The sequence below is a fragment of the Strix aluco genome, chromosome 24, assembly GCF_031877795.1.
Source record: "Strix aluco isolate bStrAlu1 chromosome 24, bStrAlu1.hap1, whole genome shotgun sequence".
In the NCBI taxonomy this organism is placed as follows: Eukaryota; Metazoa; Chordata; class Aves; order Strigiformes; family Strigidae; genus Strix; species Strix aluco.
The window spans coordinates 10,003,528-10,017,807 of NC_133954.1; the positions used below are offsets into that span (position 1 = coordinate 10,003,528).

At 72.4% G+C, this 14,280-nt stretch overlaps 2 protein-coding genes across 2 annotated transcripts; both read right to left on the reverse strand.

The window, feature by feature from the left end:
- Nucleotides 1-89: 89 nt before the first annotated feature.
- HCRT (hypocretin neuropeptide precursor) lies at nt 90-1,595 on the reverse strand. Its single transcript, XM_074849191.1, is given in 2 exon segments — nt 90-529; nt 531-1,595. Coding segments are annotated over 2 exon segments (318 nt in total). The 5' UTR covers nt 573-1,595; the 3' UTR covers nt 90-253.
- Nucleotides 1,596-1,859: 264 nt separating this feature from the next.
- Nucleotides 1,860-13,557, reverse strand: LOC141934034 (inactive phospholipase C-like protein 2). Its single transcript, XM_074849189.1, is given in 7 exon segments — nt 1,860-2,766; nt 2,931-3,040; nt 4,754-4,829; nt 5,292-5,357; nt 5,359-5,496; nt 5,719-8,208; nt 13,366-13,557. Coding segments are annotated over 7 exon segments (3,258 nt in total). The 3' UTR covers nt 1,860-2,580.
- Nucleotides 13,558-14,280: the final 723 nt, after the last annotated feature.

Sequence of the window (14,280 nt, forward strand, 5' to 3'; positions counted from 1 at the left end):
GTTCTGCTCCTGGCACACGCCCCTGCACAGGCCCCACGGAGCAGAGCTGTGCCCCCCCGGCCCCTCCCCAGAGAGAAGGCAGAGCCCGGTAACATCTGGCTACCATTTATTGTAAAAGGCCAGCGGTGCTGGCGGGGCCCTGAGCAGGCTCGCCCGGGGGCCGGGAGGTCTGTGAAAGTGCTGTTTACCCCGAGCATGTGTCCCGGGGTCCGTCCTCCCCCGGATCGGCCCCCAGCTCCCGCTGCCCCACCCCTCAGTAAAAGCTCTTGGCAGCTCCCTGGGCCTGGCTCTCGGTCAGGTCCTTCCCTGCGTGTCCCTGGCACTCCCTGGGGGTGGCAGGGCTGGCGTCAGCCCCCCGCAGCCCCGGCGTCGGCTGGGCCCCCGTGCCCGCTGGGCAGCCCGCGGCATCGGGGCAGGCGGTGCCGGGGTGCTCGCCACGCTTGCCCATGGTGAGGATGCCGGCGGCGTGGTTGCCGGAGCCGTGCAGCAGGCGGTAGAGCCGGCTCTGGAAGGCCGGCGGGACGCTCTTTCCGCTTGCCCAGGGTGAGGATGCCGGCGGCGTGGTTGCCCATGCCGTGCAGGAGGTCGTAGATGCGGCAGGAGCAGGTCTTCTGCCGGCAGCACTCGGGCAGACTCTGCCGAGCCGCGGCCAGGGAGCAGAGCAGGAGCAGCAGCAAGAGGCAGGCAGCTCGCTGGAGCTGCTGGAGCGAGGGGCAGCGTCAGCGCGGGGCAGCCGGCAGTGCTGGGGCGGGGGGCACAGCCCAGGGCTGCCCCCCACTCCTCCCGTGCCCGCTGGAGTCTCAGCTCCCGCCTGTCCCGGCCACCGCAGCGCTGGCTGCTCGTCCCCACTGCCACAGGGCCCAGCCCCACACCCGGGGGGCACCTCTGGCACCCTGGGGCACAGCCAGCACCCCACGGCCCCCCACCCACGCTCTGACCAGCAGCCAGACGTGGGTGCCCTCAGACAGCCACGGCGAACACCCTCCCCTCGCTGCCGAGTCCCACGGGACCAGCACCCACGCTCAATGCCACAGGCACCACGCGCCCAGCTCCCTTCTGAGGAGCCCACGCAGGGCTGAGCCCCCCCCCAGTCAGCTGCTGGCCACAGTCGGGGAGCCCTGGGGAGGAGCCGCACGCTTGGGGCTCCCCGAGGAACCAGCCAGGCCCTCCCGCGCCCCCAGACCGCCAGCCCCACACCCCAACTTCCCCCCACGGCTGCCCTCCCGGCCCCACCTTGGCGTTGGGCACCTCCATCCTTCCCGGGGTCTTCAGGCAGCGGCGCGGCGCTGGGGCCCGTCCCGCGGGGCAGCCAAGAGCACGGCACCCCTGTGCCACCCGCCGCAGCCGCCGCTTTATAGGGCCCGGCACAATAGCGCTGCCAAAAATACCGCCGGGGCCAGGCGGGGAGCAGCTGGTCTCTGGGAGACACGGGCGCGCTGTGGCCGGTAGCCCGGAGACCGGCCAGGCCTTTCCCCTCATTTGCAGCACCTCATTGTGTGGGTGCTCGCTGGCCGGGCACGGTGGCCGGGGCGCGTGGCACTAATGAGGCCGTAATTGCCCGCGTGCCCCGCGGCCGGGCCGGCACAAAGGGGCTGAAGGTCGGCGCTGGGGAGGTGCTGGGCTGCTCCCCCAGCAGCAGCGCGCGGGTCTGCTCCTCGTGGCCCCATTAGGCTAATTACCTCCCCGAACAAAGGGCTGCCGGGTACCCGCACAGCTCCTTGACGTGGGGAGCCGTCACCCTGCGCTCGGCTGGTGCCAGGGGAGGGACGGTGCTACCAGGGTCCCCGTCCCCAGTGCCACCCTCCGTCCCCTTCGGTGACCCCACGCCAGGCGCGCGAGGGAGCAGCAGGGCACCTGGGTGGGTCTCACACTCTTTATAACGCTCCGCAGCCACGGTCCGACCCCAGACCGCCCCTCGCCCACTGCTTGCGCCGGGACCCCCTCGCCCCGACGGTTCCCTGATGCCAGAAGCCACATCTGCTGCCCAGGCCGGTCTGTGCTGGCCCCCGCCCCCACTGCACCCCAAAACCTGCCGGCCCCTCTGCACAGCGGGGGCCCCAGGGACGCCAGGAAGGGGAAGGGACCTGCTGTCCCGCGGAGAGGGGCTGGGCCGGGCCAGGACCCTTGTGCCAGGCAGGTTTTCCCCGGGGCTGACAAAGGCAAAACCCGCCGGCCCTGGACCCTGGCAGGAGCCCAGACCCGGGGCTGCTTTTACAAGAGGAGTCTGGCACAGCAGGCTGGGGCACATGCACACAGGCACCGGGGTGTCAGCATCCCCGCCGGCCCCACGGCAGGGCGCGGGCTCCGGAAGCAGACTGTGGGGATGGATGAGGCCCTGGGAGCTCGGGGGTGGGGGCAAGCGGCAGCAGGGACACCCCTCCCCAACCTCCACACTGGGCCCCCGGCGTAGCCTCCGGGCACGGCAGAGCCCAGGCCCCCAGCCCTGCACGATCCCCCTCCCCGCACGCTGAGCCTGCGGGCAGGCAGCTGCCCATCCACGGGCAGGCTGGGGCTCCCTGGTCCTGGTCCCTGCGGCCGGGGGGGGGTGCTCAGTCCGGGCCCCCGAGCCCCAGGCCGGGGTCAGCAGGACGCCGTGTCGCCACCTCCCTCCGTCTCGGGGATGGGCTCCAGTGGGGCGCGCAGCCGGGAGGGCTCCGGCGAGGCTGAGCCGTTCCTGCCGATGCCGCAGGACTGTCCCGCGTTGTGGATCTGCCAGAGGTTGTCCAGCGCCTCCGCCTTGGCGTGTTTGAGCAGGTCGGCCTGGCCCTGCACGGGGACGGGGGCGTCAGCGGCCACGGGGGCTGTGCCGCGGGGGCTCGCTGGGCGCGGGCACCGCCTGGACCCCCTGCCCGTCCCCGGCGCTCACGGAGCGTCCCCCGGGCGCGGGGCGGCAGGGTGGGGTGCGGGGGACCCGCAGCCTCGCCCCTCACCTTCAGCACGGTGATGTTCCAGGCGAAGCTCTCCAGCGCCTTCTGCAGCTTGCGGCCCCGCAGCCCCTCCTTGGCCTCGATGCGGTGCAGCTCCTTGTGGAAATCCATCCCTGGCAGATGGAGCCTCGCTCAGCGGCCACCGGGACGGCCACCGCTGCTGCGGATGGGCCGCGAGCCGAGGGACGCCCATCGACCCGCACGGGGGGTGCAGGCCGGGTGGGCTCCCCGCTGCCCCAGCAGCCCCCTCCGTGCTGGGAGCGACGGGCCGACGGAGCCCCCACCATGCCGGCACCGCGCTCGGCCCCAGCCCTCGGCAGCGCCGGGGGTCTGGCAGGGCAGCGGCTCCCCCGGGCAGAGGCTGGGCTCTGGCACACCGCAGCCCACCCGGGGGGGGCTCAGAGCGGGGCCGCCGGGCCCCCCCCCGCCCTGCACTAGCCTGACGTCCTCGTGAGCGGGTGCTATATTTACCCCTCCTGACGCAGCACCGGCTCCAGGCCCACGCAAGGGTTCCCACGCGAGCCCGCGAGCCCACGCACCATCAATCAGCACACCCCCATCCCCGCACCCCCCGCACCCCCCCCCGCACCTGCAGCCGGGCACGGGCCGGGCTGGCAGCCCAGGGGCTCATCGGCAGCGCAGCCAGGGTGAAAGCAGGGACGGGCAGCACCCCGGGCACGCGGGTGGGGGGTCGCAGCCCCCAAACTGCTGCCACCAGCGCCCTGAGGAGCCGGGCAGAGGCAGCAGCAGCGGCCGCACACCCCAGAGCCCCTCTGCCCCCCGACATGCCCCCAGCACAGCAGCAGGGCTCCCGCAGCTGAGGTGGCCCAGGAGGGCGCAGAGCCCCCCCCGTGCCCCACACCCCAGCCCGTGCCCCCCACCCTGCTGTCGCTCCCCTCGGCGCTGGCAGCGGCGGCGGAGCCCAAAGCCAAGAGCTCGGGGAGGTTTCCGGGCTGTCGCGCAGGCAGGGAACAAACAGGGCTGCTGGCAGCAAGGCTGGTACCGGCTGGGGGTGGCAGAGCGGGGCCCCCTCCTTCCTCCCTGGCCCCTCCAGCTCCTGGCAGCCCTCCCAGCCCCGTGGGGAGCCCACGTGAGCCCCCGGGCCAGCAGCCCCCGTGCCCCCTGTGCAGCCATCGGCGCCTGGAGCAGGGCCGGGGTGGGGGCAGGCCGGAGGGGGAGGACCGGGGCAGGCAGCCGGCAGCACCTGCCTGTGGGGGTTCAGCCATGTGTCTTGGAAGTCGTAACATTCAGTTGCCACTTCTACCGTCAGCCCCAGTCTGTTATTTCTGGTGCTAATTATATTCTGGCGTTTGGCAGCTAATGACTCTTCCCTGCTTCCTTGTCAGCCTCCTCCGCTCCCCTCCCTCTCTCCCCTCCCTCCCGCGCAGCCCCTGCAGCCCACCCGCCCAGCACCCCGGGCCCTGCGCCCCAGCACCCCGGCAGCCCCCGCGCCCACCCCGTGCTGCTGGCACACGGGAAAACCGCAGAGCCGGGCTCAGGGCCCCCCCCCGCTGGCAACCACCTCCCCACGGCCGGCCGGCCCCGGCTGCTCTGCCGCTGAACTCCTCCGGCCCGGGGTGCAGACACGCGCCCCTCGTCCTCCGCCGCGCACCGCCGGCGTGCGAGCGTGTGGCCAAAACTGCCGGCACGCTCGGCCGTGCCTGTGCCCGGGCCCAGAGCCAGGCCCCCTGACCCCAGCCCTGTGGGGACACGCACCCCCTGCCCAGCATGGAGGCACGGCCCCCCCACACCGGCCCCCCAGGACCGTGCCCAGCTCCACAGCCCGGAGCATCGCCGGGGCCGGGCCTGCCCCCCCCGGGACCCACCTGCCTGCTGCGCCTGGATGAGTTTGCCGTACACTGCGTCAGCGGACTCGATCAGCGTCCGGCTGGTCTGGATCATCTGGGGAGGGGGGGCAGCGTGAGGAGCTGGGCACCCCCAGGCCCCCACGCACCCCCTGGCAGAGCAGAGAAGGGGCTCAGGCAGTGGCTGCCCCTCGCCCCGGCACGGTGGCCAGGTGTGGTGTGGCCAGCACCTGGCCGGCAGCCAGGTCCCCCTCCAACACAAAGGAAGGAAGCGGCTCCGACTGCGGCTATTAATGGGATTTCTCCCGCCAGGCAGGAGCGCAGGATGCCCCGGCGCAGGCAGCGCGGGCAGGCGGACAGGCACTGTGGGGTCCCGGGGCTCCTATCGAGCGGGGGGAGCCTGCACCTCGACAAGCCTCGTCCCTGGGCAGCCCCCCCACCAGCCTCCCCCTGCGCTGGGGCGGGTGCAGTGAGTTCGGGGTCCCCCATTCTGGGCAGGGGGGTGGTCCCAGTGCCGCCGGCCCCGCAACGAGCCAAACCCCGGCGGGATGGCACTTACCGTCTCGTAGGCGGTGAGGACCTTGCGCAGCAGGTCGGGGATGGGGCCCTGGGCCTCCATGGGGGGGGTACCGCTCCGCCAGGTTGAGGGTGACGCTGGGCGTACTGTCGCTGTGCAGCAGCCACGCGGCCACCGTCAGGATGCACTGCTTCATGTTGGCAGCGGGCGTCAGCCCACACAGCTCCTTGAAGGAGACCAGCGCATTCTGCGGGCACAGACCGGTGTCAGGGGCTCCGCCAGGGAGGGCCCCCAAGAGCCCCCCTGCTGGGAACATCCCCCTTTGCCCCAGCTCTCTGCTCCAGACGAGGCTCCACACCCGCATCCCCCAGGAAGAGGGGGCACGTCTGGGCTCCCCACCACTCGTGGCCCAGCCCCATCCCCACCCCGTACAAGCCAGGGCCCCCCGATGCCTCCGCGGGGTCCGTACCTGCACATTCTCCCGCAGGTCGGTGGCCTCCCGCAGTGGCTGGGTGGCTGTCCGGAAGACCTCGTCGATGGCCTTGATGCCGGTGGCCTTGGTGGAGGTGTACTCCCGCACCCGGCGGCCCCGGCGCCCTGCCAGCCCCCGGCGGTGCCCCTTGCCCCCGCCACGGCGGTCGGTGATGGCCACGTGCACGAAGAGGGTGGCGTGGGGCAGGGGCTCCCCAGCCAGGGACTGGAGGGGGACGTGGCGGTAGCCGGGCTGCAGGCACTCGAAGGGGATGGTGTACTGGGCGATGAACTCGTCCCCGATGTAGTCGTCATCCAGCACGACGAAGCGCAGGACGGCCAGCTCCGGCAGGTTGATCTGGAACTCCAGGCTCTCGTCGAAGACGGGGTTGTCCCCGCTCTGCAGGGCCGTCTTGGTGCGGTGCTCGGCGCAGTCGGCTGGGATGCCGTGGATCTCGGCGCAGACGTAGGGCTCCACCACCTCCCCCTTGGCCCCTGAGCCCTTGGGTTTGGGCAGGTTCTGCCCACTGATGACCTTGAGGTGCAGGAGCTGGGCGGGCACCCCGGGCAAGGAGTCCTTGGCGTTGGCACTGAAGTAGGAAACCTCCTCCCGCATGATGGCGGGGCGGAGGACGTAGCCGCAGGCCCCGTTCTGCTGGAACCAGCCCGTGTTCAGGTCCATCATGAGCCCGGGCGTCTGGTAGTTCATGGCCACCATCTGGCAGCCGCACTTCCAGAAGTCCTGGGGGTTCATGTTGCTGGCGTCGATGCGCATGGGGCTGGGGTAGACGCGGGAGAGGAACCGCTTGTTGTAGCTCACCAGCTCGGCCGGGCACTCGTTGGCGAAGCGTCCCGCCTCCACCTCGCTGAAGGAGCACATCTCCCAGTAGCGCTGCCCGCGCCGCGAGCTCTCGAAGTCCTGGAAGGGGACGGCCTGGCAGAGGCTGACCAGCTCCGAGAGCTCCCGGCTGAGGCGCACCCGCCGCGGGCCACCTCCCTCCGGCGCCTCCCGGTCCTCCTGGCCCAGGCGCCGCGCCAGCTCCCAGCCTTCCTCCTCGTCCGACACCTCCCCCTCGCTGTCCTCGCAGCCAGGCGGCAGCTTCTTGCCCTTGATGAGGATGCGGCCCTTGAGCTGCTCCGGGGAGGGCAGGTAGGACGCGGTGGGGTTGGGGGGCTCCAGGTACAGCTTCTCCCCCAGCGTCTTGCGCAGGCACTGGGCGGCGAGGCGCTGTTGGGTGGCGGAGCAGCGCACCACCAGGCAGAGGATGAGGGGGTAGGCGGAGGCGGCGAAGGCGTGCTGGTCGATCAGCCCCACCACGGCGCGGAAGGGCACACAGGAGGCGGCCGAGGGGCTGGTGTAGACCACGGGCTCGCCCTCAGGGCCATCCCACAGCACCAGCTCGATGCTGCGGCAGCCCAGGCCCAGGGCGCTGATGTAGCCGCTGATGTCGGAGCGGCCCCAGAAGTTGTCCTCCAGCAGGCAGGCGCTGTGGGCAGAGCTGATGTAGTAGTGGGAGAGGGGCTGCGCCATGTCCTGGCACACCCTGCGGTGCTGCGGGTCGAAGATGGAGCAGTCGGAGGAGAGCAGGTAGCGCGTGAAGCCGTCGATGGCCAGGTAGCCCTTCTCCCGGCCCTCCTTGGAGGGCTCATACTTGCTGACGATCTCCAAGCACTTCTCCTCTGTCACCCCCTCCATGCCCTGCTCCACCTCCAGGAACATCAGCAGGTCCTTCAGGCCCAGGTACTCCTTGTTGCTGGAGAACTGCACCAGCAGGAAGAAGATCTCGGGGCGGGTGCAGAGCTCGCAGTACGCCTCCACGAAGAGCTCGCAGGCCACCTCTGCACCGGGACGCTCGCTGGCCTTCTGCAGCTCCTTGAACTTCAGCTCGATGGTGGACGTCTTCATGCCTGGGTTGAGCGCTTTGATCAGCTGCACGGCCCGGGACACGGGGATGTGGCCAGACTTCTCCAGGTCGGCGAGGTCAAAGACGGAGGAGATCCAGGAGGTCCGGAGGCTGGGGTGGCCGGTCCCGGGTGCCTCAGGGGTGTGTTTCCCGTAGGACACCAGGTAGCGGAGCCCCATCACCCAGGCGCTCACCACATCGGCCGAGCTGGCCACCAGGTCCAGGGACTCGTAGTTGTCTCCGTAGATGATGGAGAAGGCGCACTCGTCCGGGAACTGGTCGGAGAGGCCATTGCTGCGCAGGACGGGCGTCTTCTTGCCCACGCGCACCTCTTTGACTGACTTGATCTCGATCTTGGCCTTCTCCGAGTCCTTCTTGGAGGGCTCCCAGCGCACGGAGCGCATGTCGGCGTCCAGCACGAAGAAGCGGCTGTACATGCGGGAGTTGGAGCGCACCTTCTTCAGCTCACAGCCCTCCAGCATGAAGGAGATGCAGGCGGCCGTGCTGTTGATCTTGCGGTCGTTGGGCATGGTGCTGAAGGACACCGTCTTCTTCTTGTGCGGCGGCCGCTGCCGGGAGCCATCCTGCCAGGGTGGGACAAGGGGCAGAGCCATCAGGGACGGGGCAGGCAGCTCCCGGCACCCTCCCGCCACAAGCTCTCCCCACCCCAGCCCCGGAGCCCCAGGGAGCCCCAGGGAGCCCCAGCGCCACGTGAAGCGCGTTCCACCCCAGCCTGACCCTTTCCCCAGAGGCTGGGCGCTGGCTCCAGCCCTGGCCTCCCCCACGCCTCACTGCCTGGTTTATTTTAACTCCGCTTTCCTTCCTTCCTTCCTGCTCCCAGACCCAAGCCGGATCCTTCCCCACCGCTCGCTCACCCTCGGTGGCACAGCCACGCACGGCACAGCCCCCACCTCCCCACCCTGGGGACACTGGAGGAAAATGCGCCCGACAGGACCAGCCCATGGCCACGGCAGCCCCATCCCTGCAGGGGGGACACACACACGCCACGGCCCCTCACGCCCTGGGCACTGACCCCAGGCTCATGGCAGTGGGGTGTGAGGATGCCCGGGGCACCCTGAGGCAATGGGGAGCCCCAGCCAGACCCCCCGCTCTGCCGGGGAGCAGTGCAGGACGGCCACCTGAAAGTGCCACGTGTTGGGGACACATGGGGTGCCCCCGGCCCCGTCCCGCAGCGCCCATGGCTGCCGCTGCCTGTAGGGGCTGACACGGGCCACGGGCTGTTCGCTGCCTGCACCCCCCGCTCTGCCCGTACCCCTGTGCCAGCCCTGCCCCTCGGTGGGGAAGGGGAACCCTGCTGCCAAGGGGCTGGAGGGGGCAGGGGATGAGGAGACACAGCAGGGCCCGGAGCATATTATGGGATGGATTTCATTAAGCAGTTCAGCAGGAGGAGATTTAATCCACTTCTTCAAGATTACGGCGAGTCACCTCTAATCTGGTGCCGTCTCCAGCGGAGGCAGGTTCTGCCCAGCTGCCCAGGTTGGGGCTGAGGGGGTGTCCCCCTCCGGCCCCCCGGGAGCTTCCACACCTCCCGCACAGGGCTGCAGTGGAGCGGGACAGCACGTCCCTGTGCCTGACCCCGAGGGGTCCGGATCTGCCCCCCAGAGGGGCCAGGCGGCCCCAGGCCAAGGGCAATCGGGACGGGTCATGCGAGTGGCCAGGCACAGAGTCCCGGGGAAGGGGACACTGGCTCCAGCCCTCAGCCCCACGTCGGAACCAGCCAGACCCTGGTGTCCCGGCAGCAGAGGCCCTCCCGGCAGCTGGCAGGCAGCAGCACCATCCCTCTTCATCCTCGCTGCTGTGGGTGAAGGCTGACCCCAGTCATCCTCACGCAGGGGCTATTTCCCCCAGCTCCGGTGCAGGAGCCGTTTGCATCCTCTCGCTGCCAGGTTGCTCCTGGGGTGGGGATGTCCCCGCTCAGGTGGCTCCAGGGCCCCCTGGCCAGCAGCAGCTGCCCCCTCCCCTCTGAGCCTCCGTGAGCATCTGGGTGGTGCTGCCCAGCCCCTGCCAGCGCCCCACCATCCCCCTACATCACCCCCAGGGCTGAGCCAGGGACCTGGCTACCAGGGGCCACCGTGCTGGAGCCCAGCCAGCCCCGTCGGCGGGGGCTCGGCAGCAGGTCACGCCACCAGCCACCCCAGGGGAAGGACTCGAAGACTCACTGCTGGCAGAGCCGCTGGGACACCTCCTGCGAGCAGCGACCCGAGTGCCCCCACTGACCGGCAGCCCTCGCCCCCCCGCGGGGGGACAGCCAGCACCCAGAGCAGCCCCCTCCTGCCCCGGGGCAGGACCCCCGCGCCTCTGCGGACCCGGTCCCCGCCCCAGCACACCCCACCCCGGGCGTCTCCGCACCGGGCCCCACAGCCGAAAACAGGAAATCCATCCGGAAAGGAAACACGGGCGGGGGGCCTGCGTGCACCCAGCGCCCAGGGACCTGCCTCCAGCTGCGCCCACCACAGGCAGCCAGACCCACCCCCCCAGGCCGCGGAGCTCGATAACCAGGGTGGCGGTGGAGGCCGCGGCGCCTGTGGCCACAGCAGCGCGGAGCATCCCCGGTGCAGGGCAGGGCTCCGGCAGGAGCAGGGTGTCCTTGTGCCGCCAAGCAGGCAGCGAGCAGGCAGGGCTCTGCCAGCGCTGCCACACGCCGCACCCGCACAGCGGCGGGAGGACGCGCCCACCGCGACGCCGATGGCGAGCGCGGGCATCCGGCTGGGCACGGAGGGCACATCCGAACCCAGCTGCCCGTGCCCTGCCTGGCTCTGCGCCACGTGCTAAGCACCTCTCCAGCCAATTACACCCCACAATTAGCGCCCTGGCCAGCACAGCAGCCCTAATCTCAGCCGCCACTTAACGGCCGTCCTTCCCCGGCCAAGCAACCCAGTCCCAAGTGCGGGGATGGGGAAGGGCCCATCGGCTGATGCTCCCTCCCCGCTGTCCCCCGAGCCCGGCCGGGGGGGTCCCCGCTGCTCAGCAGCTCCTGACGGCAGGAGACAGAGGAACTGAAGCCTCCGGGGCTGAGGCGCCTTGGCCCGACAGCAGCCAGACCCCTCTCCTGGCCGCAGGGCGTGCGGCGGGGACAGGGCTGTTCTGGCTCGTCCACAGCCGGTGTCCCCAGGTCCTGGTTCTCCCCCCTGCCCCCATGGCGGGCCGGGCAGCACGAGCAGGGGTGCAGGCAGCAGCACCAGCCGGCAGCACCGGAGCGGAGGCAGTGGGAGGCCAGGCACAGCCAGGGCTTCTCTACCGTCATTTGTTCCCTGCCAAGAAGCTGGCGAGTGACACATCCACTCCCCGCGGCACCAGCTGCCGCTACCCAGCGAGGGGCTGTGGAGCCAGAGCCCGGTGCAGAGGCACCGCTCGGCTCCTGGGGCTGGCACGGGACGGGGAGGGGGCACAGGGGCCAGGGCAGCGGGGCGCTGGGGAAGGGTCAGCTGCAGCGGGGGGCACAGACCCAGTACCCTCCCAGTCCCTCTCCAGCATCCTCCCAGCCCACCCGACCTCCAGCGCTCTCCGCTCCCAGCCTGGGAGGAAAGCGGGGAGCAGGTTCTCTAGCCAGGGCACGGCCAGCTCCGGGCTCCCCCTGCCCGGCGGTTCTCACTTTCAGATTCGTTCCTCCAGCCTTTTCTGGAAATCCCAAAAAATAACAGAGCCGGCAGCTCTTCCCACATGTGCCTCCACTTCGTCAGCAGCCAGCCCCTGCCCAGCCCCTGCCCAGCCCCTGCCCACGGCTCGGCCGTGCCCTCGCTCCATGCCACAGCCGGGCTCACGGCACCGGGCCCCCTCCCTGCCCCCCTGCCCCCGTACCGGCACCGCGGCCGAGCAGCGGGTGCAGCCCCCGGCTCCCACCCACCGCCGTGCGCAGGAGCAGCCTCAGCATCCCCCGGGGATTCGGGGTGGGGCAGCTGCTCCCCAGCTCCCACTGGGGCCGGTTGGGGCCCAGAGCTGCCGGGCGGCCCCACGGACCCTCTCCCCAGTCGCTGCGCAGAGCTGGTCCGAGCTGCCCCCTGAGCACGGAGGGGTCTCAGCCAGCGGTGGGGGTGGCGGAGGACACGCTCTGTCCCCTGTCCCCGCTCAGGGACAGGAGCGCTGCGTGGGGGAAGCGACAGGACGGCTGCCTCGGAACAGGCGAGGGCAGGAGGGGTGCGGTGGGGGCAGCCGGTGCCCCCCGTGGCCCCACGGGCAGCGTGTCTGCCCGTCCCTTGCCTGCCAGCCTCGGGCCACGGAGGGGCTCCGCGTGGTTGGGGTCCCGGGGCACTGACGTGCTCAGCCTGGCGACTCACGGCTGCGGGGTTTGGGACCTGCAGCCCTCCAGCACCAGGGCAGGATCAGGCCCCGGATGGGCTCGGAGGGGCACGAGGGACCAGCACAGGCCAGGTCTGACCTCCAGCGCCCTCCCCCACCAGCGCTGGCCCTGGGCCACCCGATCTGCACGTGAGGCCAAATCCCCCGGTGACGCACGGCGGTGACAGGGATGCGCCCAGCCCGGGGCAAGCGAGAGCTTCACCCCCAGCCCAGGGCGCCCGCGGCCGGTCCCCGGGCCCAGCGTGGCGGGGAGATGGTGCTGTCCGGCCCCCCCGGCGAGGTCCCCAGGGAAACCGGGCACAGAGGGGGCACCGGCACCGGGCTCTGGCCGCACCGGGGCCTCGGGAGGGCTCCTCGCCGTCACCGCTGGGGCACAGCCCGGCCGCTCCTGCAACGGTTCCCAGAGGGAGCCCGGGTGGGGGCACAGGGTCCCCCCCGGCCGTCCCGGGGAGGGGCCGACGCCTCTGCCCCGAGAGCCGGGTCCCGGGGGCAGAAGGCCGGGGCTGGGCCGGTGCCACGGGAACAGCCCCCACAGAGGGTATTAATAGCACCGGAGCAATCCCGGCTTAAAATAGGCTGCCAGGAGTGGGGAGGCGGGTCCCAGGCGGACGTGACCTATTGTGTCAGCCAGCACCGCCGGCAGAAGCGCAATTAGGGGGGCTCATTTAGAAAAGCATGTATGTGACCCGCTGCCCACCCCCGTGGGAGACCCCCAGAGACCCTCCCTGGCTCACGGCCCCGCCGGTGCCCCCCCCCCCGGCCAGGACACGGCTCTGGGAGGGGTCGAGGGCAGGTCGGGAGCTGGCCAGGCCAGGCCTGAGGCTCAGCACCTTTGCAGGAGGGAACCCGGGCAAGCAGAAGGTGCTCGGGAGCCCGGAGCAGGCGTCTCCTCGCCAGCACCCATGGGTGCCCTAGGCAGGACAGGGCGATGCTGCCGTGTGGCAGGAGCAGCGCGGCCGTGCAGGGCACCCACGGGAACAGCGGCGGCTGGACGGGGCCACCCGCGGCCACGCGGAGCGGACAGGCCTGGCCCGGCAGCGCACGAAGCCCGAGCCCGGCTTTGCCCTTGGGGACCCCCACGGTGCCGGGCAGGGCGAGGGGCCACCGCGCCAGCCCCCGTCCCCCTCGGTGCGGTGGGCAGGGGGCACCCCCCGGGCACCGACCGGGGCTGCAGCTGCCCCGCGGCCCCACGAAGCCGCCCCGGGGGGACGGGCCGGGCACAGGGGGAGCCCGGGGGGGGCGGCGGGGCCGGGGGGAGGCCGAGGGGGGGCGGCGGGCGCGGCGGGGCCGGGAGACGCGCAGCTCCGGGGCCGGGGGACACGGCTCGGCCCCCCCCCGCCCCAGCCCTGCGCAGGTGCCGGGCGGCGCCGGTCCCGGGGGGCGGCGGGGAGGGGCCGGGGCCGGGGCCGGAGCGGGGCTCTCACCTTCATGATGCTGGCCCGGGGCGCGGCGGGCGCGGGGCTCCGCTCCGCCGAGTCCTCACGGCTGCTGCTGCCCGAGCCCGAACCGGGGCTCCCGCCGCCGCCGCCGCCGCCGCCGCCGCGGGGCCCGTTGGGCAGCGGAGCGGCGGGGCGGGGCGAGCCCGGCGGCGGGGCGCCCCGGGGCCCCTCCGCCATCCCCCGCGGCCTCAGGGCAGCGGCCGCCGCGGGGCCCCGGGCGCCCCCGGAGCCTGCGCCCGCCGCCGCCGCCGCTGCGGGCTCAGTGGCGGAGCGGGCGGGAGGCGGCGCGGCCGGGAGGAGGGGACGGGCCGGGCCGGGGGCGGGGACGGGGACAGCGCGGCCCCCCCCCCCCCCCGCCCCGGGCTGCAGCTGCGGGGAGCGGGGACGGGCACCGGGCACCGGCACCTCCCGCCGCCGGGTGCGCCCCCCCCCCGCCGCCCCGGCCTCCGCCCAGCGCCGCAGCGCCCGGGCCCGGCGGCCGCCCCATCCCGGTGGGAGCCCGGCCAAGCCCCCGCCCTGCCGCCTGGTACCCGAAACGAGCCTGCACCCCGCACCCTGGCACCCAAACCGAGCCTGCACCCAAAACAAACCTGAACCCAAGTCAACCTCGCATCCTGCAGCTTGGCACCCGGACCCAAACTTACACCCAAATCGACCTTGCACCCTGCACCCCGCAGCCTGGCCCTGCCCTGCGGGAGCCCCCCCAAGCCCGCAGCCCCCGTTGAGGTCAGGGCCCGGGCAGGGCTGGGGGGCTGCCGGAGCCGGGCAGCAGCCGCGGGGTGAAGCCCTGGGCCTGCGCTCCGGGGCGGGGGGCTCCAGGCTCTTGCCGGGTCCTTGGGGGGCCCCGGGGGGTGCTGTGCTTGTCCCGGGTGAGGGGCCTGCGGGCCGTGCCTGGCACCG